This window comes from Plutella xylostella, chromosome 4 (assembly GCF_932276165.1).
Source record: "Plutella xylostella chromosome 4, ilPluXylo3.1, whole genome shotgun sequence".
In the NCBI taxonomy this organism is placed as follows: Eukaryota; Metazoa; Arthropoda; class Insecta; order Lepidoptera; family Plutellidae; genus Plutella; species Plutella xylostella.
Window position 1 is genome coordinate 9544040 of NC_063984.1, and position 25948 is coordinate 9569987.

Below are 25948 nucleotides of genomic sequence, written 5' to 3' on the forward strand. Positions count from 1 at the left end.
CCTGCTTGTTTAACGTATTCAATGGTAAATATTCTTATGGGCATCTGAGAAAATAATAGTTGAATAAAGTATATAAGAGACGAATAAGTTTATGGTTAGGTATCAGTTAGGTATACATACATACATACAAACAAGGGGTTGCAATCATTATTTTGTTATCTTTCTCCAGTCGTCTCCATTGACCAAAATCATCCATGTAAGAGATCATCCGTCCGGATTACGAGAGATACAATTTCATTTACTTATCAGTGAGTAAATTAAACTTTTGACAGTGTTTAAATTTAATTAATACCTACTTATGACTTAAGAATCGCTCCCATTGCATCCTCAAAAAGCAGAACTTTCCCGTAATCAGTAAAAACAAATGAATTATGACTGTTACGCGTATTGTGTCTAACACTAATGATCTCACTTACGATTTTGATGAACGTGAATAACAGACGCGTTTTTTTCTAATATTAGTACCTATCCAATTTAACATGACCTTCCAAATGCAATAATGGATTAATAGATGGGATCTCGCCACAAGTTGGTTATGTAGACTTACCGTCTGTGAAAATTACCATAATTGTCGTATTTGTATACTAAATGTGAATTAAGTTGTTACCGAATTATAGCTGCTAAGAATAAATTTGGGAGATTTTTTATGAACTGGTCTAAAGCAATTTTCGCTAGTTTTAAGGTTCCTGACTTTAGAGCACGTAAGTCTACACATTATAACATTACTTATAGGTAAGTGCTCATGTGTTTTATTTATTTTATTTAAGTAATCTGCAAAGACGTTGATGTTCCTATATTTTAAAGTCATGAAAAGCTCCCACATAGTTTGCTCGGGAATCTATTCCGTGTGTCGATGCCCAGCCAGGAAGATATTGGTTTTGGAATATAATACATTGGGATTAAACACAAAACTGGGGAAAAGTGGATTCAGCAATGCACTGTTACAAGTGTGTACTCAAGCCTTATGTGGTGTTCATGAGTGCTGAACTACCATTCTACGGAACAGTTTATGTTTTTTTTATTTCGATACTTAGCCACTAGCCAGTCTCGATAATCGATTATCAATAGCATTTATTAGTGTCTGTATATATTATTATTTTATAACGACTTGGTGGTCCCAAGTTCTCGACTCTAGGTGATTGCTCTGACAACTTTTTTTGCTCTTGAAATTAAGCTATTATTCCTGATGCTTAAATTGGCACATCGGAATGCCTTTAGATTTAAAAAAGAAACTTAAGTTATTCTTTTTAGTAGTTGTTTAGGGTGATCTTCTTCTGCTGACCTTTAATAAACTGTACCAACCTATATAATAATTATGCATAAGTATTCTTATTAGTTATTGTTTGATTATTGCACATTCGAATTAAAATTGTGAATATTGAAAATTTATGTTGATTTTGAAAAGTACTTTATACGTACCAACAAGTAGATATTTTAATTACGTACATTAAATAGATAGATAATTTTATAATTCATTAAGTTTAGTTAAAATTTTCAATTTCATACTGCCTGAATACCGTTTTAAACGCCAAATAGTTAAAAAGTTAGCCAGCTGCATATTTTCAAACGAGTATTATTAAACAATTCCTGAATTCAAAGGAGTTTGAAACTTTGTATAATTTACGCTACGGTTTAGCGAATACTTGTTCAACTATCCGATTTGCTTTGTTCTTAGACAAACTCTTTGATGTTGCTCTGAAAGAGTTTTTTTCAGGCTACGGACAATTAAATAAAATTTTCTTTTGTCGGTATTTGAGTGTTTCAATAGGGTGCACACAACGTTGCAATATATGTACTGTGCGATGTAAAAAAACTGACATAAAAAGTGTCAGTAAAGCATGCAAGCAATTGGTATATGATTGAAATTTAATATAATCAGTTCACTGCTGTGGCAATAAATTCAACGAATAGTACTTAATTATCCTGACCAGCATTGAAGTTGTTTCTGAATATCGCAACGTGCACAACTCCATAACAGGTGTGCTCCTCGCCAATCGCGAGTTCCGTGATAGTCTAATAATAGCCGAAGACGGACGGCAGTTCTCACTTGTCGATCACTCAGACAAACTCTGCTAGTTATAACAAACCATCTAAAAATAACCAACACAATATACAAACCCAAAAACATCTAGAGCTTGATAAATTAACGACCTTATTAATCGCTAAACAACGATTAACGATCCGCTACAAAGTAGACGAAACGAAAAGTCACGGACGCATCCGATTTACATTTTTCAAATATAAATTAGCTTAATATACACATGCCAATAACGATTTAATGTAATCTAGAGCTCTATAAGTGGCGGACGGAGCGCAATAATAAAACGGACTAATCAAGCCGAAAGTGCTAATATATCAAGCTCCCACCCACATAGAGGACGCTTGAAGCACCGCCTTTAATTTCTAAGCCGTGCGAGCCTTCACCCGCTAATCTTAGCCGAATTAGCGCGAAAATCGCGACTCGTCGCTGCAGCAGCGGGGTGCGCGCGCGCAGCGAGCCAGTCCGCCGCGAGCTCCCGCCGACAGGGAACCGCGCGCAACACACACGAAAAACAAAAACCGATCGATTCGAAATTCAAAAGCTCAGCGCGCTCGAAGTTTTCTTTTTAAATTGGAAAGAGGTTGAGGTTCCGGTGGTTGTGGGATGAGACGCGGGCAGTGATGCGCCGCGAGACATGCGGCCCGCCGTCGTCGCTGCCTGCCTGCTGCTGCTCGCGCCCATCACTGACTCCTGGTGGTGAGTGACACCATAGAGTGCCATAGACACACATTTTTAACAGATGACACTCAGAGCGATGTATGGCAAGTTTTTGAATTAATTATGAGAGCGATGTCGGCAAGTTTTTGAATTAATTTTGCTTAGCCGGAATGATTTCTTATTTTGATGTTTATGTTTCTAATTGATATCCTACTTGCCGTAGAGCTGCTATTTAATAATAAGTAATAATATGTGAGGATTCAACAGTATCTGCAGAGCTTTATTTAAGGACGCGACTGAAAACCAGTGCTGCGTCAGGTGGGTGGATAGCACCGTCTGGTGCTTTTATCGATATTATGTTGTTGTTCATTAGTTATATAAGTTTACTCGTTACTTAATTACTTGTGCTTTTGTTGTGTGTTGGACACCGAATAAAGTTTATTTATCTTTATCTATTAAGTATATTTGGCAGTAAACCCGCAGCCATAGCATATAACTTAGCTCTAACTGCAATATAAATCACTTTGCGCAGAGCTTTCAGCCATTAGTTTGCAACAAGTACAAGACGAGGGTATGATGAGTATATACGACGTAATTACACTATCAAATTTATTGCACAGAAGTACCGTAAAGAGCGCGTATAACGGATTCAATTATTGTTATGGACGCTAATGTATTTATGACGATGTCACACTGGCTAGTTACCTGTTGTTTTTCAATGGTATATCATAGTAATATAAGAGCGATATTTAAACTCTTTGTTTTACATTTGATTCTTTGTGTCGACTCTTGGTCGACTCTATACAGGGTGTAGCAAAAAGAGTATACTGAAAATTTATAAAAAATGAAAATCTGATTTCAGAATTTCAATATTCGTGAAAAAAAAATAAGTATTCATAGAAACTTAGTTGGTCACGTGACTTTTTACTATGGCAGAATGTTTTTTTTTCGGGAATTTTGAAATTCTGATTTCAGATTCGGGCTTAGATATAACATGCTGCACATGCTGGTTTCGGCTTAGTATATCCTTTTTGAAACACTCTATAAGTAGACTACTAGAGTTTCAATCATGTATTGATGTTCAACTTAGGAAGGTTTAGTGATAGTGTGAATAAGGAGTCTTACGTAAAATGTTCACATTTGCAGAATAACATTTGTACGTGTACCTCGCTGACACCCAAGTTTCTTCTGTTCGTAAAGATAGAGATTGTGTTTGATAATAAAGCGACCTGTTTTTGTACTTTATACCAGCCGTCCTTTTGTCAGTAATTCATTTAGGTACTAATGTTGTTGGGTTTTCTTATACATATTATTATATAATATATTATAAAATTAGTAAATATACTGAGGGTTCCGCTCATCTCGCATAATCTTTATTGACCAAAACTCATTTCGCATAACTCGTATGGTCTAAACTTTTTTGGCCGAACCATCACTTTGCCAAGACTTATGTGGCATAAGGCTCGTTTCGTCTAAAACTCTTTAGGCACAATCTTTAAACACCTAAGTTTCGTTTGCTCAAATTTATGTTCGTCTATAACTATGTATAATCTTGTTTCTCCTAATGTTATCTTAATAAATAATATATGTATGTAGTAAATGTACAAATTGTGGTATTTTTCTCCTACATCCCGAAAATCACGATATTGTATGATCAAAAAATCGAAAGTTAACGACCAATATAATTATTACAAACCCCGAAACCTGATCGAAACCTAAAAATAGGTGCGACGACGAGCAAAGCGAGGAGGAGCGTGTTAGGTGCACATGTTCATCAAAACCAAAGCGGAGCGCAGCGAAGCGGAGCGGAGCGTTTTCCAAACAGCGGAAACAATACAAGGCACCAGTTTGCGCTATGTAGGGAGACGCTCCGTCAAAGTTAAAGCCAAACGAATATTATTACTTTGTATAAACCTATGCCATAGCATTATTAGGCTATTCAAGATTTGGCCATACCATTATTAGGCTAAACAATGTTATGCGAAATAACTTTTTACTAAACGAGATTTATGCCATACGATTTTCGGCGTATCGAGACTTTGACCAAACGTTACTATGCAATACGAGATTAGGCAAATAAATCTTATGCCAAAAAAGGTAGAACCATATACTGATGTTGGTAGGTACTTTCTTACTCCCTAACGGCGTAGGCTAACTTAACATTGCAAAATGAACGGCCATTCCTTCATTGACATTTCAATCCCGTAACCGATCAAACTGCGTTTCCAAATTAAGCCGACAATCACGCTTACGAGCGCAGATGATAATAAATATAATAAATTCGTGATCCGACATATAAATCTTCAGCATGAAATTCAATAAAGTCATATCGGACAGCCAGCCTTCTCGGCGGGCAGTTTTAATATGCAATTAATCAAGTAGAGCCCTAAATTAGGACCTTTGGGCCTCGGACATCGACGGGCGATGCCGCACAGGATGAAATTACCGCGCCGGTGTTGCCAGTTGCGAAATATCAACATCACCATTTATATTTTTGTCTCTGACAGTAGGTATACATGCGTTTGCGGGAAAACGAAGGTCTGGCGATTGCTTGATAAATATAATAGCGATCTAGCATAATACCAAAATTATAACATTATTTTGGGATTTAAACATGACACAGTGTATGTCTATCTCTACTTACCCCGTTTTAGTTGATACAATGGATATTATGTCATTTTATGTTGCTCTATTTTATTTCACCTATGACCCTTTAGTTGATCTTAAAATTTAAGTTATTGAGGTGGGAAATATATGTATATAATATCCCTTTTGCAGACTTAGTGTACATAGAACACATATAAGTACAACACAAAATTTACGTATATACCATTGAAAATTATCGATTACCTCATTGACAAATTTATTATTTAATTAATTGAAGTATTTTTGTAATAAATCCAGAGATCAATTAACCATGAATGATCTATGATAGTTCTACAATATAAATTAACTATCTGCAATAGTTCACGATCATAAATTGCACTATATTAACCTGAAATAAACATCAATAGTAAATTATGCGTCGACATGGAAGATTATAGCTTCGCTTAGTAATTAGAATTAGTTACACACGGCTTAGGGTTATTCATTATCTTTAGTATCCAGCATTTCTATAAAATTTAATTATTAATATACATATTTGTTTATTGTATATTTGTGACTACTTGCTCGTATGTTTACATCCACTCGACTCCATAATTAACACACTCATGTGCAATTAAAAAGTTCCACTCACAAAATGTCGACACCAAATGGCCATTTCTAAAACTTTAATTTTAAATTTTAATTTAGAATTTGGTAAAAAAAAAGTCTTTACCTATTTCAATATTGCAGACAGCGTCATTTAGCTATTCTTTCGTCCGTTCAGGGAAAAATTAAGATAAAGTGTTATTAATCTACTTTTTCATGCTCTGAAAGTAGGTATTTTTGTGGGTGGCACTTTTCATTGCTCAATCAAGGGATTTCATTAATCGATTGATCTGATTCGATTTGGCCGATTGAATCGAGTCGTCTGAAGGGTTACTCTATACTGACGAAAAATAAACGAATACCTGTCGTGGAATCGCAACGTTTAATACAACGAGTTAGAGTCGTGGATCGCGCAGCAGCGCTCCGAAACTTAGTTTTTCCTCATATAGAGTGACCCCCTCGACATTACGTATATAATCGAATCGATATTTCGCCGGCCGATGTGGGAGTGTTCTAATGAGTTGATTGGCATTTCACTCAGTAGTTAGCGTTTGATAGATTACTCGAAAACGATACAGCTTTGTTATTTTATTTGCGCTTGCTTCAAGCGTCTATTGATAACCAAGCACCAGAAATTAATTTAAGGTTTGATAAACGTTTAAATAGAACGTTATTACGTTTAATTTATGTTTGCTGCAATGTCTATGGCCAATAACTATGTCGGTTCTGAAACTTTTGAAAGACCTTTTATGTGTCAAACTTGTATGAAACATAGGTAACTGTTAGTTAAGTATCGGTATATTGAATTATTGCCATTTTTACCTATTTATAAAATGGAACATACGTAGGGTAACGTAACGTACCTTGGGACGCTTGTACCTCGGGACATTGATTGTATTTTAAAAACCGGCTAAATAAACACATTAAAATTCTACCCTAGGCATATAGTATTTTACTCGCTTGGCAAAACTAGTGCGTCTCGTGATCATACCAGCATCGAGTGTGTGGTGAAGACAATATGAAGTTTTTTGGAGTCAAAAGTAGCTTTTGTATAGTTTTTTGAGTTGCTTTATCTCATTGAGGCATGCTCAAAATAAAGACATGGATGTCACGTATAACTTTTCAGTTATTTAATTTTATGACATGGCAATTATCTGAAAGATTCCTATTAATTAAAAATAAAGATATTTAAATTTTGGTTAAATATTGCTTTTTTGTACCTTGGGACACGATTAAATTTGTACCTTGGGACACTGTTTCCTATGGCTTTGTACTATGGAAAATGCAAACATCTAAATAACGCCTTATATCTCTGTTCTTATTAGTGCCAGAGTGAAACTAGACAGAAGAGAGATGCAGTAAATCAATAAGAACAGAGTTATAAGGCGTTATTTAGATGTTTGCATTTTCCATAGTACAAAGCTATACGAAACAGTGTCCCAAGGTACAAACGTGTAACGTACCTTGGGTCAAAACAAGCATTTTTACTTTTATCTTAATTTAATAAAATCTGGCAACACTAAAGCTTTAGCACAAATACTAGTGATAATAGATTATATATCCTACCGAATAAATAAAATTTCACATTAATATCTTAGTTGTACGCTGCAATAGCTTCATTCAAAGTTGGGGTAGTCGAAAATGTCCCTAGGTACGTTACGTTACCCTACGTATTGTATTCTGCTTATCAACAGGAAATTACTAATTATTTCAATTATTCTTAAAACCCGATCTTAGCGAACAAAGTTATAAATAAATTGAAAGCTTTATGTTCAAATATAATTGACAAACACATCAAGACACAAGTTCAATAAATAATTTATTTCACTTTCCAACCGGATTGAGAAGTAATCAAACATTATTAGCTATTACAGCTCTAGTTCCACATTGTCAATGATTTACGACTTCGATCAATAATTGGGAGATATTTTGGAAAGCTGGTACCTTTTGGATCACTCTTGCGTCATTAAAAACCGTTAATAATAAATTAATACTTATAAAATCTGAGCTGTTTGAGCGTAGGAAGCATTTGCCAAGATTTTACTTACTTCCTTGATACAAACCATAAAGTGACCATAGTTTTGTTACTTACATGAGTTCTATGGTACAGCCTATCTATGTAATAGAACTAATTTTTCAATAGCCAGATAAATGATATCCGAGGAATAAAATTGTTTCTGTCATTGTCTAAATACAATTCAGTCGCGACAGCATCAGAATTATTCCTCAGATAACTTTTTTCTGACTATTGAATAATCATCCCTTAATTCAAAACTAAATTTGAAGTTATACTTGACTGACAACTGACATCAATTTATTGCAATGTCTCCATCCGTTTGAAAACACCTTCGACCATTAATGGTCGAACGATAACACACAAAAAATAGTTCATTATTTGCCTGCCAATCATAAGTATTTACCTACTTTCAACCATCTCTATAACCGCACTGAATTTGTCATCAGTCAGCGAAGTTGCTTAATGATGCTCCGTTATAGGTACCTAAATGTTCCAAATTAGAGCCATTCCAATATGAATGAAGTCCAAAACATGGTACCATTCAGTAGAAACTAGTTCATTTAGCGATGTGATAGTGCGATGCCCTTAGGGTTGCATTCCTATGAAAGCTAATCGATGCTATAATATTATGAATATTCTATTTAGTACGAACCAATAGCAAGTTTATTATAAGTGAGTTAAATATATTTTTGTAGTCTGTCTCTAGGTTACCCCTATAACCCACTCAACTATCAGTTGAATATCATATTACTATAATGAGTGCACACATTTTGCCTTTAATAGCAGCGATATTTGGTATTTTTTATATTACGTAGGTACCTCTCACGTTTCTTACGTACTTCCCAAAAAAGTTTTCCAAAGTTTATTTATTAATTTAAAGCTTCGGTTTTTTTATAACTAGTAAGTATATTTTAATAAGGAAACGCATACGGCCGAGTAAATGATTCTGCGACACTGTAAGTTGCCGCGACATGAAGTTCACACCCAAAATTTAAAGACTAATTTTAGTGAAATATTTCACAGTTATAGCTATCACTGGATACAGGGTGTTACCGGCGGAGTGGCTCGCCCGTGCCCACCGCGGCTGGTTAGCGGACACCCGCTAACTCTGTGTCGCGTTTGTGAACACAGACAAGATAGAACCATCTTTATTTTGTGTGGAAAAACTGGATGAAGGGTTAAAAGTGCCTCCATAAAAATATAAAATTATAACTTTACGCGTTAGGCTGTTCCACGTTTTCTTCTTTTCATTTTAGATCTCGCTTTGGACTTCGCACAACTATTAGGTATTGATGCTCTATAGAATCGTTTAATCTATGTTAACGCGAGATTAAAATACACTGCTGTTTTTCCTCATTTCACTACTACGTGGCTGATATATTGGAAAATACTCATAGGGTAAAGGTAATCAAATTAAAGCTAACGGTCATTCTACAAATTCTAGACACGCGTTAAACAGATCTTTAGCGTAGCGAAATAGCTCATGCATCTGTCAAATAACGTGTTAAACACGCGTTATACCAGTTAATTATTTATTTAAACACCTGCTTTTACTTGTGACTAGGTTCCAATTTAAATCAGTTAGTTAATTATAATGAGTTCACACTCATAGTGAACTGCCGTCACAAGATGGACGGCGCGTGTCGCTCTGTTGCGCGCGCGCATCAACAATAGAAAGTAATGATCGACTATAAACAACTACAGGTAGACTGCCAACCGACTAGTCTCCGGATCCGTCCGACAATCTGTCTGGCTGAGTAGGATATGGTTACAATGTTACAATAGTGCGCTTTACATGTTTTTAATTTTAGACAAACTAGTTAATAATGCATTAGTTGCCCTAAAATGTTTTATCGGAGTTACCTGTACCTACTAGTTATTATTCTGTGTCGGAGTATGTGGAAAAAAGTACCTCCATAGGTAGGTACTTCGATTCTAAGCCTTTAGTTGGCAGAGCAGATCCTTGTGATGGGCGTACGGGTCTTATTCCGATATACTGTCCCAACTGGATATCTAAATCTAAAGAAAACAAAGTATTATAGTTATTCGTGCGATTAGGACTATACATAAAAAGTTCAGGTATGTAGGTATGTATGTCAAATCCTTACCTACATCTAACCACTTACAACTTTACATCTCAAAATCAAATGTGGCAACAATAACATAGCACCATTACATCTTCAAACATGTCCTAACACAAGCTACACAAACCACAATTTATTTTACCGCACATGCACTTACGTTTAACAGGAAGAGTCCTTGTGCATGTAGTGTAGGGTGACAATGAACGCTCCCCGTGTGAGGACACCAGGCGAGGCGCTAACGCGAGCCTGTCGATTAGCAACCACATGACGATTTAACTGTAAACACATAAACATCATTACCACTCACACTCACCCATGTCTGTAACAATCAACTTTAGAATTTCAGACCTACGAAATAAAGTTGAGTGGAAAAAGGTGGCTGTCAAAGTTGTTGACAGTGGCCGTGTCAACAGCGACTAATCGAGCGACTAGATCGGGCGACTGTCGCACTGTGCGACGGTCAACAGTTTTAAAGCTTGTATGTTTTCGCGTCCAGTTAGCGGCCGCATCATAGTCGCTCAGCGGAGCTTGTTTGACAACTGTTAGAATTGGGTCTGAACGCGACATTGTCCTGCGTTTCACACGTCAACGTGGCGTTATGATTACGAAAGAGAGAATGTAAGTATTTTTGACCGCTTTTCCTCCTACATTGTTGATATTAGGTGGCTGTAATGCTACTTGCCAGTGATAATATTATCAACAGTGTATTTTTAGTGTCGCTTGATTGGTCTCTACGCATGTCACCGACCAATTTCCTAATTAAATAACTGGGCAATATTTCTCCAATAAGGCAAGCATCATTAGACCACTTTCTTCATAAACTCAGTAGAGCGGCCAGATGGTGCTTTGAAGAATAATTAATTGACATACAACTTATCACACCTAATTTATCCGTTGAAATAGACAGAGGTCTGTCCACTGCTTGGCAATCGTCCATGGAACACAACACCAATGTAATTGCATCTCAAACTGCATAATGCTAAGGTACAGTTTCGATGACCACTTTCCTTGAAATCATTTTCCCAGTCCAGTGAGTCCCGGTTTCACCCAGAAACACTTAAATCAAAGCCAAAATAAACTAAAAACCGTTCAGTGACGTATTTCGAAAGCACATCACCTGCGGTAATTCTAATTTCCGCCGCAAATATTAATATTTAACTACAACTAATTTATTTCAGCTTGGGTTTGGTTACATACTAGCTACAGAAGAATGTAAAAGAAGTGTCCACGTAATTTTTCACACCATTTTTTGGCAAATCTGTTTGTTTCGCTATTGTACGGTTAAAAGGTTTGTAAATGAAACTTTAAAATAAGGTAGTGTTAAATTAACAAGAACAAAAATACTGTTGAGCAATTAGTTCGTAACTATACCAACTAAGGTGTAAAGTTACTTTAACATTTCTGACCCACTTCAACGGTATTCAAGAACAATCTTTTTGACATACAAAATGCCCCCTATTCTGAACAGCACAAGACCCACTTGGTGTGTTTACAAACATCGGTTAGGCGTGTTTACTTCATGCGGCAGTTAATGAAATTGTTGTAATCATAATTTGTGGAAGATTGTGACGTTTACCGTTTTAAAGGAACGTTAACTTTTGAATGGTAGTATACTACAGTTAGTTCATAAAGGCCCGTCTTGTACACTCTATTAGATAAATAACTCGTATTTGAATATAAATTCTTACTAATTATTTTAAGCGACCCCCACTCATCCCACTTGAATTAGACCTTGACCTTAGCCTGATACTGAATGTGTTCTGCGCTCCTTTGAAGAGGCTTATGTCCACCAGTAGGCGATTCAGACTTTTTATCATGAAAATGTCTGAAATTGCAACAAAACACAATTCATTCTCAGCAGCTGACACTATCTACGCGTTCACGAAGCTCGCTTCTGACAATGAACTCGTCGAGTAAACACTAAACTCGCATCAGTCGACGCGCACTGGAGCGCGTCCGTCCGCACTCTTGACGTTCTTCGTAAATCCAACGCATTTCATCGATATCTCCAACTCTCCAACACTATTTCTAGGTATTACTTTTTATTGGACTCTAGCTGAGGCCCGATGACAAACGTATAGTTTATATCGATCGGTCATCGGAGGCCGCTTGAGTTGGATCTGTGCGGGGGCCGTTTGACGTGGGAAATCAGCTGATAAACGTGGAAAAACGTCTTATTTTTGTATGTAAACATAATGTAAATTATTATTTTGTATTTTAAGTAAGGATCTCTTTCTCTCTCATCACTATTCGATAGGTTTTCGTTCTCTACTATAACAAAGCTTTAGAAGAAGAAGCTGGAGATTTCAGTAGGTAACCTAGTCCGGACACTAGAACCATTCCAAAACTGCTCCCTCCACAACGCTTCAGTGTAAAAGCTTTATAAACAACCCTACCTATCTACCGATTCCTTTGCACCTTCTAACCCCTCTATTCCCCCGCAGGGCGTCAGGCAGCGCCGTGATCCTGGACCCGCGCATGGTGTGCAAGCGTCACCGGCGCGCGCGCGGCCGCCTGGCCCAGCTCTGCCGCAACGACACGGGGCTGCTGCGCGAGATCAGCCGAGGGGTCACGCTGGGCGCCACCGAGTGCGCGCACCAGTTCCGCCACCGCCGCTGGAACTGCACCACGCAGCGGCGCAGCATGAGGAAGATTCTGATGAGAGGTTTGTGATTGCTGTACTTCAGAGATAGTAGTTCACAGTTTTTTTTAATGTAGCGTGTGTAGTGTCCAATTGCTGGGAAAAGGCCTGTGTACCAGTGGTCACAGTACACCTCCACTGTACCTCAGAGGCGAGGTAGACAGTAATAAGTCCACTTTTTACGAGTCTATTTTTTTACAATTATGTGATAGAGCACATTCAAGCATATCAATACAGTAAAAAATGTTTTTTCTTTCAAAGTTGTCTTTTATTACTGTGGCTACTGGTACACAGGCCTTTGCCAAGCAGTGGGACACTACACAGGCTACATTAAAAAAAACTGTGGCCAGACCTTGCTCATAAAGGAATTCATACCAATGCATGCGGAATAAATTATTTAATTCTGACGTCAAACATTGTTGTCTCTAAAGCGCCTCCTCACAGTGGGTCTCTGGATGCAGTGTTGAGGGCCGATGGGGAAGAGTGGCCAAGCGGTGTTGAAGTTCTTTTGGTAAGGGCTTGTGCAAATTATGATTGGTACTTTAAGACATTCTACATACGTACACTTGTCCAAAATTAATAATGCACATGCAGATCTTCACATCCGAATCACTAAATCGTAAGAGCCTTAAAAAAACACTTGCATTTTGCACCTTGTTCGAAAGAAATATGAGCCAATATCATTTGTCACATAATCGAAAACAACCGATCTGTCAAAGATTTCTATGCGCATTATCAATTTTGGAGCACTGTATGTGCTTTGGTTTTCCGTGGGAATATCAAAGAAACTCAATGGCGTTGAGTTTGACAAAGACGCTGGATCTACCTCTACTGATTCTATTATGTTTAAGCTCGACGCACTATGATTTTAAAATTTATAAACTAACTATGATACATGTATTTTTATTATGAAACATTGAAGATAACAAAAGAAGATAAAGCAAATTAAGAAACACCCAAAAGTGCACTAAAACTTTATTGCCAACACTAGTGGCCTAATAAATCCGGTGCCGATTTACAATCTGACAATATACGGAGTGAGTCGATCAATATAAAACTCCAACACGGCAAGACCACATTAATTCCTTAATGAATTAGAAACCTTTTGTACCTTTTTATACTTTTATGGCGAGTTGCATTCTAATAACATGGAAGGGAAGCGTTAATGTCTACAGCTTATCAAACATCGCCGATGATTTCATCAGGGCTGCGCTGGGCCGGCTTCAGAGCCACACGGCTGAGGAAAATGGGACGGGGTATTTTAAACTTTTTACTTTATCCGAAGTTACAGAAATATTATAAGAGGTGAACTGACCTTAGTTACTTACTCGTAAGTACATTATTTAGTTTATAAACGCGCTATTAAACCCTATGCTACTCGCAGATTAGTTTACTATTGACCTCATAGGTGGCAATTCATATTCAGATAATAGAACAAAACATTAGAAACGTATGAGAAGCCATACCCCTACGAAGAACATAATGTTTCTTTTCGATAACTGTCTTTAAAAACGTTCCACACGGGAACTTGAGCAGAGGTCCGTAATTATTGTAAAGTCATCTTATCTGGGCTCCATCGAGCTACCTGCTCACTTTATTGGTCTAATGACAGAAGAATGCGAAATGTGTTAAATTTTATCATTCCTGTGTGGTGTGTGGGTATCACCCTAATTCGATTAAACCAAAAGAGTTGATTTTTAAGAGCGCTCGTTTATCTAAAATGCACATTGAGTGATGGAGTTGAGTTGGCTTGAATATATTATCGACTGTTTAAGTGTTATAAATATTTATTCACATTTATAATGTATACGACACGTATATATATAAAACATTATATAAATAATTATCTTAATACTTTCAATATGTGAAAAAATTTTGAGTAACTTTAAAAAAGTGCGAATCTACTCGCCTGTCGAGGGTTCATTGCTTATTCCATACAGATAGACACATACATAGATATAAATTTGCATTTGTATTCGATCTGTTTAAAAATCGTAAACATCGAAATCATAATAAGAACAACACTAATAAACCGGCTATTAGTCTCCTGCGAGCATCCATTTTGCCTTCATTAGCGAAAATTAAGTGGTATTTGTCAAAAACTGGGCACACATAAGCTCACAAATAAACTAAATTAGTGTTAGTCTTTTTGGGATCACAAAATGCAATATAGCTTTTGTAAGAAACAATCTAAATCTAAATCTTCGAATGAATGGAATTTTGTTAAGAATCAAGTTTTTTAATGATATTATCAGATGTTTGTATTTTTATACGATCATACCTAGGATCATGAGAAGGTCTTAAACACACCTACTGTCTAGGTACTTTGCATTACTAGGTCAGAAGATATTCAGTTTTTTAAAAGTAGGACTTCGTTTAAATACAGATGTCTTGTACTCGAGTCTTGGGTGTTAATAATGTATAAATCAGCTAACCGATATCCATATTACGTTCTCCTAGCTTGGGTTGGATGGCTGTGTGAGATGTCCCCACATATTATTACTATTATACATATAACCTGAACCTACAAAGCTACCTTTGTTTCTTACTCTCATAAATTTAAAAACTAACCATACCTTTTCCCATACACATGCACTATTTTACTTGCCACCAATAACTTTATCATCAACATTTATTAAAATTCAAATGAAAACACAGACAACTTTATCGAAGGTTAAGTTGAAAAAGCACTAAAGGTACCAGGAGTGGATGAGTGAGAGGAGGTGAACCAACAAATTAGACCGAAGGCCCATAAATTGGGCAGGTTTGGGTGGCGATGCAGGGGCGATCGCAGCGGCTACAGAGCTGAATTAGTACCGGCTTTTTTATCACGGGCGACAAGAAAAAAAAGATGTACAGGATGATTTTACTGCATTTTAATAGGTTTTATTACTTTATGTATTATTATGTAAGTAAATGATTTGTAACATAATTTATGAAGTTTGAGTTCAACTTTTCAGTTCTTGTTTACCCTAAGACAATCTCTGTATTTACCTAAGATTTAGTTGCTACTTGGGAGAGGCGAATGTTCAATCAGCAAACGACTGTTGGTCGATCATGGTGATGTTAACCGAGCTATAACCGGCTCGCGATGTGCTCAGATTTTAATAAAATTAAAACTCGAAGTAATCTCTAGTAACTACAAGTTATACTTTTTATTTATACTGTTTCTATATTCCAGACCATAAAATCTCTAGTTTTATCGTCCTTTGATGGAGCTAATACTATAACATGGCATTGAAGCAAAAATACTTCTCATTATGGTGAGAACATCCTGTGTATAGAAGGGAAGGGAAAAATAATCAGTGTTAATTGGTCCCTTTCATTAGCAGCCCACTGCATTCCTCACTTCTTCGTTTTTTCTGTGTCAAAACTTTATTAATGAAAAAGGAACTTCATTCTTATTTAAATTCTGTTATCAAAATGATTTTCCACTATCTCGGTGACCGTTCGTGAGATTGAATAGTTTTTTAGATGGGAAATTTATATGGAAATGGATGAATATTGTCAAAACAGAATATGAATATTACTTGACTCAAGATCTTCTAATCGTTATACAAGTTTAAGTAACGAAGCGTGTTACCGAAACTTGGTAAGAATGAAAAAATATTTTCTATCTAAAATTCCATAACATTCCGTAGTAATATTGAAAGTACATTGAATTAGGCACAGAAATACTCCAACCTATATTTTTATAGTCACATTGAAGTTAAAAATTATAATCAACATACATAACTAAAACAAAACAGTACCAACAAAAGTCATAATCATAAACCCTAAACAAAACGAGCAACATCACCACGTGACCATTAAAGTGAAGCCACGGCATTAAATCGTAAATTCCTCAACACCATATCTACTCTAGACTCGGCACGTTGAAATCAATTTCAGGTTAAACAAAACAGCCTAATTAAGCTATAAAACAAACCCACAACACAGTGCGTCGACGCGCGACCTACCGACCGCTCGCCTAATCTCGTGTGGGGCCATTAACTGGGGACAGGCCGAGGAGCCCCGGGAGCCCCATAAAGATTACCACTCGATAACACGCTACCAGCCAGCGGACCTCACGCGCGCCCAGCCGGCAGCCGCAAACATAAATCCCCCAAATGGCTTCATATCGACAAAAAACCACGGCGATATATTTGGCGCCCCCGACACGTAAGTGTTCTTAATTACACACCAATATCCGGGCCCGCTATCTAATCTCCACCTCCTCCTTACACGTCCGATGAAACCATCTTAATGACAGACAGTAATCTAATATTCAGCCTTCGCTCAACCATAAAGATGCAGCAGATAAAATATGTCGTGCCCGCGCTGCTTCCATCTTCCTCATTCATTAGACCCTTCAAACGCTACTGACAAACGACGGTGCACGCATCGCCAAATACAGCGAGCCTCCATATTTATAAGGGCTCGATATAGCGCGTGTCGCCGTATCGCGGATCACTGCCGCATCGACAATGCTGCTGCGATATTTGAAAGTCTAACATCGGCCAGGCTTCGAGTAATCGACGTCTCAAGCACAAAATAGTTGGTAGGAGCTATATCTCGCTGAGATCGCACTACGTTGAACCCTCAGATTGCGTATCTTGTCATTTGACATTCGGATTTCTCGCTCCAACAGCAGGTGCTGGGGTATTTCCATCTCTTCCTCGGATGCGTGCTGGGTATTCCAGTTTTATTTTTTCTCGTGCGAGCGCTGCCGTCCGCTGCGAGTGACAGGCCAGCGCGGGCTGGTGACAGCCTCCAGTTGTCACTACTCCCTTGCCAAATTAAACGAAATGCCAAACTACACAAAGAGATTTTCTTTGGAGTAAAGCTTTACATTTTTACATTTTAAAACCTTTTCGTGCTAACTTTTGACCATCTAGAATGAAAATTATGCCGGATGTAGGTACTATTTAGTGATGTCTGGTAGCCAGTTCTCTAATTTATTTACTTTTTCACACGTCTACTGATTTTCCGGTACCTCCTGTAGGTTGACTGGTAGAAGATACTTTAGCAAGTCCGACTTTTGTACACTTATTAATATATTTGTGCAATAAAGAATCAACTAAATGTATTTGTTATTATAGATAGATGTCCAGTACCAGACATACTATTTCGAAACTGCATCTCGGTGACGCAGCGTCCGTGCGCCGGCCGCTGGTCGCGCTAATTAATGTTAACCAGGAACCGTCCCCGACAGCGAGTGCACTCTCTAACAGAGTTATGTTATCTTTCCCATTCGGCTGGAGCGCATTAAGAGAGCTAATTATTCCTATTAAATGGGCACAATCCATTCAAATTAGCCATCGGACGTCCATTGAATGTGGTATTCACGTTTTGTGTTCTCGTGAATGACGCTCGGCCTCTTCCGGTGGGTGGCTGCTGTCACAACACGCATGCGTGGCGGACGCTCCGCGGCGCATAATGAGACGTTTACTCACATTAGCTAAAGAAATTGACAAGTGAACAATAGCGGGTCGCGGAAAAAAAACGAAAGCGAAACTGCAGAAAGAGCCGGACAGTGTCGTATCGTATTACCGACGTAAAATATCTGGGGGAAAGGAATGAGAAACGATCGTTCCATTTAAATACGGGCAGGAGACGGGCGGGAGCGTTCGCGTGCGTTCGGTAGCGTGAGAATGTTCTTTATTCGGCGGAGGGCGCGGGCGGCGGCGCTGCCGCGGCCGTCGATAAATCAGGGCAGCAGCGCGCTGCTCGTATATCGAGCGCCGGTACAATGGGCCCGGCCGGCGACAGTGACGCGGACAGCGCTGTGGCAGCCCCGGCCCCGGCCCCCGGCCCCCGGCCCCGGCCCCCGGCCGTCGCGAGACGGAGGCCGAGAGAGACCTGTATTTATTGCGCTAAATATTTGAATTAATCAGATGAGATAAAATGCCCGCGTTCGTTTAAACATTCCGATGCGGTCGCGTTGACAAGTCGATGTATTGTCCTCGTATCGCATTAAAGCTGATCCGCGTTTAAAGAAGTCATCTCTCGTCTTTTTACCCGGTGCACTGGTTGCGGGCAAAATAATCTCAGTAATTTTCTTTCCCCCTTTCTTCTGTACGCTTCGTAATGGGCTTCTGAAGGCTTATTAGGACAGTGAGGGACGGATCGATGCCCAACAATTTAATCGGTCGCTCGACGTCTGCGTTTAGTGTATAAAGTGCGCAATAAACGCTGTTATGACCGTTTTATTGGCGTGGTGGGGTGCGAGCACGTAGGTAGCGACTGTGACATACATGTTTATGACACCTGACTTGGGCCGGCTCCGACACACGATACTTGGCAGCTCTTGCAAGAAGACATCGTATCGCATGATTCACTCAACCTCGTAACAAATGGCGATGAGGCTGCTACGCGGTGGAATTCCGCGTTTGTGGTCCGTTCTGTATATCAGTAGATGAAGGATGCGAGATAGTATCGTATTAACTGGTGTAATATTTGACGAGTGGTTCGTGCGGCGCGATGCGGAGATAGGGGGCTAGAAGGGCATGTGGTGTCGCGCTGGCGATGGCGTGTCGCGTCCATCTAAAATCTAAAATTCCTCATCGGGAGTGCGCGAACAGTTAATTTAACCCGAAGCAGTCGAAGCTGATCCGTATCGAGGCTGGTTCCAGTTGTTATCAGTCTAGCGAGAACGTCCGGCGGACTTATAAATAAAATTAAAATTGCAAAATCTCCAACTATTTCACATATGGCGACGCTGGAGATGATCTTGCGACGTCCGCCACTTATCTCTTCAATTTGATATTGCGTCCTGGTATTTCTACTTCGAGTTATTTTGTATCAATATAATTTAATGTTGGCGTTTTAAGTGAATAATTTATACTGTTGCTATAGTACTGCTACTTTACGTATCGATTATCTGCCTCATCATTACCTTCAAATTATACTTGATCTTACAATGGTATTGTATGTGTATTTATTAAGAATTAATTAAGTACCTAACTAACAATATAGACAGTTACTGTTACATTATCAAAACAATTTTCAGGATCACTATTTTTACTTGGACTGTAATTGTCAGAAATATATATGTGATGTTCACTTCTTAGTGGCATTCGCTTCTCTTGGCCATGCTGGCCCACCAGCCGCGCTCGCACGGGGCTGGCTCCACCGGAGCGGGTGTCTCCATCTGATTCTGTTTTTCATCACTCACTGCCATGTAGCACACCATGGCAAACGTGAAGTAGTGGAACATAGATATGACATCCATTGCGACGGCGGAAAAGAGAGTGTAGGAGGATTGTTAGTGGGATGTTGATGTTTGGTTATTTTGCTTGCATTTTATAAGGTTATGTTTTTGGTTAGGTAAGTACTTTGACAATAGCGGAAGCAGACAGATCCCATATATTATAGTTAAAGCTAAGCACAGAGTTATCCATGGACTAAAGAATAAATTAGGCTAGGCTTCCTTATTCGAAGGTTTACTATGTAATTTTTCCGTGTGCCTCTCAGCGGCCATGAATGCTGCAGGTGCACCTGCAGGCGGGTGCGGAGGGCGCGGGGGCGCGGGGGCCGGGGGCGGCACGTGCTGGTGGCTGATTGACCGACCCCGGACGACAGAACCACTTCCAAGCATTTTGAAACTACAAAAACAGACACGATTGACGCGTTATGGAACTCGTACACTCTTCAAGTGTGAATCAATTTAATTCCATGGGTTTTATTGATCGATCGACAGCTCCGCTGAATAATTCAGTAAGCACGGATGCCGGCATTCCCGGATCGCTCGTGGCACCGAGCTGGAGGCAAAAAGCACGGAGTGCGGGCGCGGGGCACCCCCCGCGCCCGGCGTGGGACCGCCGCCGCCACGGCCACGTAGGACATATTTTGATGCCGGAGACGCTGAAAAAAGCTTGCGTTCGGTGATGAGAATGTCATGTCCCTCGTTTCCAACGACATATTTGCGAGTCTGGTCTTCGTTTTGTGATAATTACAGCGCATAACGCGGCAGGAGCGCGAGGAATGCTGCGCTGTGAGCGCACCGCCGGAGCTATAATGACGCGGAGTGTCGCGGCCCTATCGACGGCGCGCCCGGCCGGGGAAAAAGCGCGGCGTCCGCGGCATTCGCCCGGTCCGTTCCCACCGCGCCCCGCCCCCGCCCTTACAGCTACTTTTTTCCCTCACCGACTGCTAAACGACTAGCGAAATATCTCGAGATTGACATTCCTCTCATAATTCCTCCGGAGGACGTATCCTTGGCGACGTCCGGCAAAATTTAATCGCAGTCTGATAAAAATGCCTATGAAAATCGAGCGACGATAACGGCCGGTGACACGGCGTAATTACCGGCCGAATTCTGCGGCGGATGAGTGTGCACTCTCGCTTTTTTGCTGCGCGTCAATTATATAAATTGTTCGTGCAATAAATTTCACTGTATCTGTTTGGATGGTTGGTCGCGGTGGGAATGCGACGTGGCGATACGGAGCTGTCCCGTCGTCGCGGGCCCAATTAGCATGTGGTCGATAGGCGCTCGATGCCGATCTCTGCCGCATCTCTGCATAAACTATCTTATCTAAGTAATATCCTTAATGAGCATCACAACAAAAGATTATCATCATTCAGCTATGATTGAACCGCAATACTGACATCAGCTCTATACTTGACACAATGTAAATGCACGCATTACAAATGGCTGCATTGTTGCAGTGTCTCTTATGCCGCTAATGCGATGCTGGTCGAATGGTCGAAGCGCAATTATCATGGCCGCTTGACCATGTCGGATCGTTACAGCCGCGCTGCGTATGCGCTTGCACAATGGCGTAGCTATGACCAGCTCATATACATTGTGTCGCTAGTTCACAATAAACCTGCAAACTACATATTATCCATGAATAATTTGCTGCATAATTGACCATGCCATGTTTAGGTCTAATATTTGCAATCTCGTTTGTTTTGGCAATTCGTGCATGTATAAAAGCTCATATGTGATTGGGTAACCTATGTAAACTAGGTTCATAATAGTTCTTATCGTATGCAATGGTCTTCCTAGAAGTTCTGCACTTTCGATGGATGTCGCAGAGTGTGCATTGTGCGAGAGAATCGGCGCATTATTCATGGCGGTTGAATATTCATCCGACGACGGTTGACCCGCCATTAATTGTTATGGCCAGGTGCCGGTTGTTCTCGATGTTTTATGGATGGGATTCGTGAAGCTCATTCATTTATTGCTGTTCTCGTCTCGGCTGAATATTGATTTTCAGGTCATCACCTTCACTTTGTTTTTGTTTGTATTCAGGTGCTTAGTTTAAGCCCTACTATAATATATAGGCATATCCTTCGTGTGAGGTCATTGGATTTAGAGCTAAGTGGAATGTATTGTTTCTCTAAAAGCATTTTCTACCAGTTATGAATTATATATCAATATCTACGCCTTGATGACAGTAATGTTCCCCCACAGACACCCGGGAGACGGGGTTCGTGAACGCGATCTCGGCGGCGGGCGTCACGTACGCCATCACTCGCGCCTGCACCGCCGGCGCGCTGCTCGACTGCTCGTGTGAAAAGGTACATGGACAGCGTGATAGTACTAGTTTAGGCTAATCATTTTTACTATGCCAGTTGGTATGCTATATAAGGGGTGCATCAAAGGAGCCTCGGCGAGTGACGTAACCTTATACCCTAGTTTAGCTCTAGTGTTCTAGAAGCTCTAAAGCTGAGGTAGGTACTTTACCAAATAACTGATTACCGTTAAGGCTAACAAGATCTGCAGTGGATAACACTACCAAAATAAACTTACAATATACGAGTATACAATACACAGACAGAGTCTATATCTAGCCGTATCGGTAAAATACACTAGAGCTGGACCATCTGATAGTTAGATAGTTTTCACGTCATTGGGGCATGTTCCTTCTGTACACTTCCGCAGCTTATGATCATTTTATAACAGAGACCTTGCCCCAGGGTCCCCCGCGCCCCCGCCGAGGCCGCGCCCCGCCGGTCGTGGTGCCGCCGGCGCACGTGCCCGCGGACCGCTGGCAGTGGGGCGGCTGCAGCGACAACGTGCGCTTCGGACTCAAGAAGTCCCGGGAATTCATGGACAGCCGATACAGAAAACGAAGCGACATCAAAACCCTAATCAAGCTGCACAATCATAACGCTGGGAGGTTGGTTAGTATGCTTTGTTCTGGTAGATTTGTTGTTGTAGTAATTTGAAAAAAAATATGAAACCTGTTCAAGAGGACGAATACAGGATCCAATATCCATAATTTTTTTTGTATTACCTCATCCTTGACCCCCACCAACAGCGGCTCATGTAAAAGCCATACCCGAAGACAAACTATATTAAAAAAGGCCATCTAGCCCTCAAAACCTTAAGATCCGGAATGATGTTAACATCAAATATTGGACGCCAGCTCCTTCCATATTTTGAACCTAATTGGTGGCAGTAGCTGCAGCGCTGCCATTGAGGTGCATCTTATTCGTTGCTGCCATCACAACCCATCACGTCCCTACTGCGGGAGCTCCGGTTTCCTTACAATGAAGGAAGGGTTTTGTGCCTAGTCCACCACGCTAGCCTAGTCCGTGTTGGTAGATTGTTGTAGCCATACATTTGTCCTGCAGGCCATCAAGCAGTTCATGCGGGTGGAGTGCAAGTGCCACGGGCTGTCCGGGTCCTGCACGCTGCGAACCTGCTGGTGGCGGATGCCCTCCTTCAGGGAGGTCGGCGACCGCCTGAGAGACAAGTTCGAAGGAGCTGCTAAGGTTGGTTGCTTTGAGAACTCGTTTTTTGTCAGTTCTTGTGAATTCAATGCTATTGGGGTAATGGAGGCTATGTGTGTCAACTCTGAAAAGACACCCCAGGCAGTCAGCTACTTTTGCTAATCTGACTTGCTCATATTAGCACTTACCTGATTTCATAATACATACACTGATTTCACTATAATCAACAGGTAATAGCAAGCAACGACGGCGAAAGTTTCATGCCCGAGAGCTCCATAATCAAACGGCCTGGCAAGAAAGACCTCATCTACTCTGAAGAGTCCCCAGACTTCTGCAGCCCCAACTTGAAGACTGGGTCTCTGGGCACGGAGGGGCGCCAGTGCAATGCCAGCTCAGCTGGGACAGACAGCTGTGACCAGATGTGCTGTAGACGAGGATACACAGAATCCATGGTGGAGGAAAGCCACAACTGCAATTGCCAGTTCAAGTGGTGCTGTGAAGTGACCTGCGACACTTGCTATACGAAGCGAGACGTGCAAACGTGCCTTTGATGTGATAGAGTAATGTAATAAATGTTTTTTATTAAACTTTAGTGTACAGCTGTTTTATAGTCACATTATTTCGGAAATAAAGTTTCTGATCCAGTTTTGTAAATAATTGTTTTTATTGTGTTATTGATAAATCCTATGGCGTATTTTCATTCGTATCCAATTCTGTAATTTCGTTTGTATTTTTGTAATATTTGTAATTTATTTTATTATTTTCATCGTTTGTATCTGTATTTGTATGTGTATCTGTATGTGTATCTGTATTTGTATGTGTATCTGTTTTTTCCATTTCTGAGTCCTCTTCTTCATTATTATCAACTGCAGACTCTGTTATGGCATTGTCCACGTCAATGGCATTGTTCACGTCAATTACATCATTTTGATTTTCATCTTCTCCATCATTGTTTTTACCCGACTGCCGCTGCCGATGGCCTAAATATCTTGGAGACTTTTCTCTTGGCTGAACAGTCTTTTGTAGCTGAGGTATTAAGTTAACATTCTTTTTACCTGGTAAAAATAGTTCTTGGCACTGTGAGACTCTACCACGGTTATCTTTATTTTTTGATATTATGAAGTTATAAAGCGCCCTTACTTTCCTGATATCTATGTTACTATAGAATTTATTTCCTCCTACATCCTCATTCCCATCCTGGAAATTTAGAGTTACAATTAAGGCCGTTGTATACTTTTAAAACTGCTATAAGTACTACTCTGTGTAAAAAGTATCGGGACTGGATCAATAAAACAAAAAATGTTTGTTATTCATTCAAATTTATTTTATCGCCTTCAAAGTATGCTCCTTCAGAAACGATACACATACGCCAACGAATTATCCAATCATCACAACATTTTTTAAAAAGCTGTTTCCAGAGTTGTGTTTAGTACTCGCGGCGATTTTTCTTTTTTGTCTTCCATCGATTGTTAGTCAAAGTCATGTTGACTGTTTTCTTTGACTATCGTGGTGTTGTGCACTCGGAATTCTTGCCAGAAAGTCAAACGGTAGGAATATAATAATATGTGCGGGTTATGTGGAATTTAATACAGCAAATTCGACGAAGAAGGCCAGATTTGTGGAAAAAAATTCTAGAAAGATTTTCACCGCGATAATGCGCCTTCGCACAAGGATCATCATTGTGAATGAATTTTTGGGCAAAAACTCAACAAATACCATCGAGCATCCACCATATTAACCAGGTATCACGGCTCTAGCTTCTTTTTTTCCAAAACTCAAATTACCACTTCGAGGCACTGTTTTCAATCGATAGAAGACAAAATCGGAAAATGGAAAGAAAAATCGCCGCGAATACTAAACACAACTCTGAAATATGCGTTTAAAAAAATGTTGTGATGATAAGATAATTCTTTGGCGTAGGTGTATCGTTTCTGAAGGAGCATACTTTGAAGGTGATAAAATAAATTTGGATGAATAACAAACAATTTTGTTTTATTGACCCAGTCCGGATACTTTTTACACAGAATGTATTGATTAGTTTGTAAGATTTTTCTTAAATTACCGATTTAGGAATGATAGTTGCTTGTCCATTAGCTGAATACTCATGAAAATGAAAGTGACCTGCACTTGCGAAGTCATATTGAAAATCTTCATCAAAAATCCATTCGTTATCCTGAAGTCGTGTAAAAAGCTCCTGTTTATCTATAAAAAAAAAACTTTAACTTTAACATGTACAAACTCACAAAATAAACCTGATTCAGAAAGTCATGAACATGAATTTGTAATTTAAAAGATGGCAGAAACAAAAGTCTTTTATAATGTCCGTTTCTAGCGGAAATAACATTATCGTCAAGGTAAGTGCCAAATATAAAAATAGTATATGTAGAATATAGAATAGAATATATTTATTTGACACCAAAGAACAGCACATGATAAACTTATAAACTAAAAAAGAAGCGGGAAGTACTATGTCACATAAACTAACAATAATCTTAATATAATATTTATGTGGAACCTGTGTATGTGTATGTAATAATAAATCTACACAAACAAATGCCCGCTGTTGATGACAAAAACCATTCACCGAATCAGCATACTACGGCGCATTCGTTTAGTGTTAGGAGTGTTAGGTATTAGGAAGTTATTAATTA

The 25948-nt window shown here is 39.5% G+C and overlaps 1 protein-coding gene across 1 annotated transcript; it reads left to right on the forward strand.

The window, feature by feature from the left end:
- Window positions 1-2444: 2444 nt before the first annotated feature.
- On the forward strand, window positions 2445-23951 carry LOC105397939 (protein Wnt-6). The gene is made up of 6 exons (XM_038121310.2): window positions 2445-2737; window positions 12436-12656; window positions 22033-22139; window positions 22539-22745; window positions 23199-23339; window positions 23528-23951. The coding sequence occupies exons 1-6, from the start codon at window positions 2676-2678 to the stop codon at window positions 23846-23848; spliced, it is 1059 nt and encodes a 352-aa protein (XP_037977238.2). The 5' UTR covers window positions 2445-2675; the 3' UTR covers window positions 23849-23951.
- Window positions 23952-25948: the final 1997 nt, after the last annotated feature.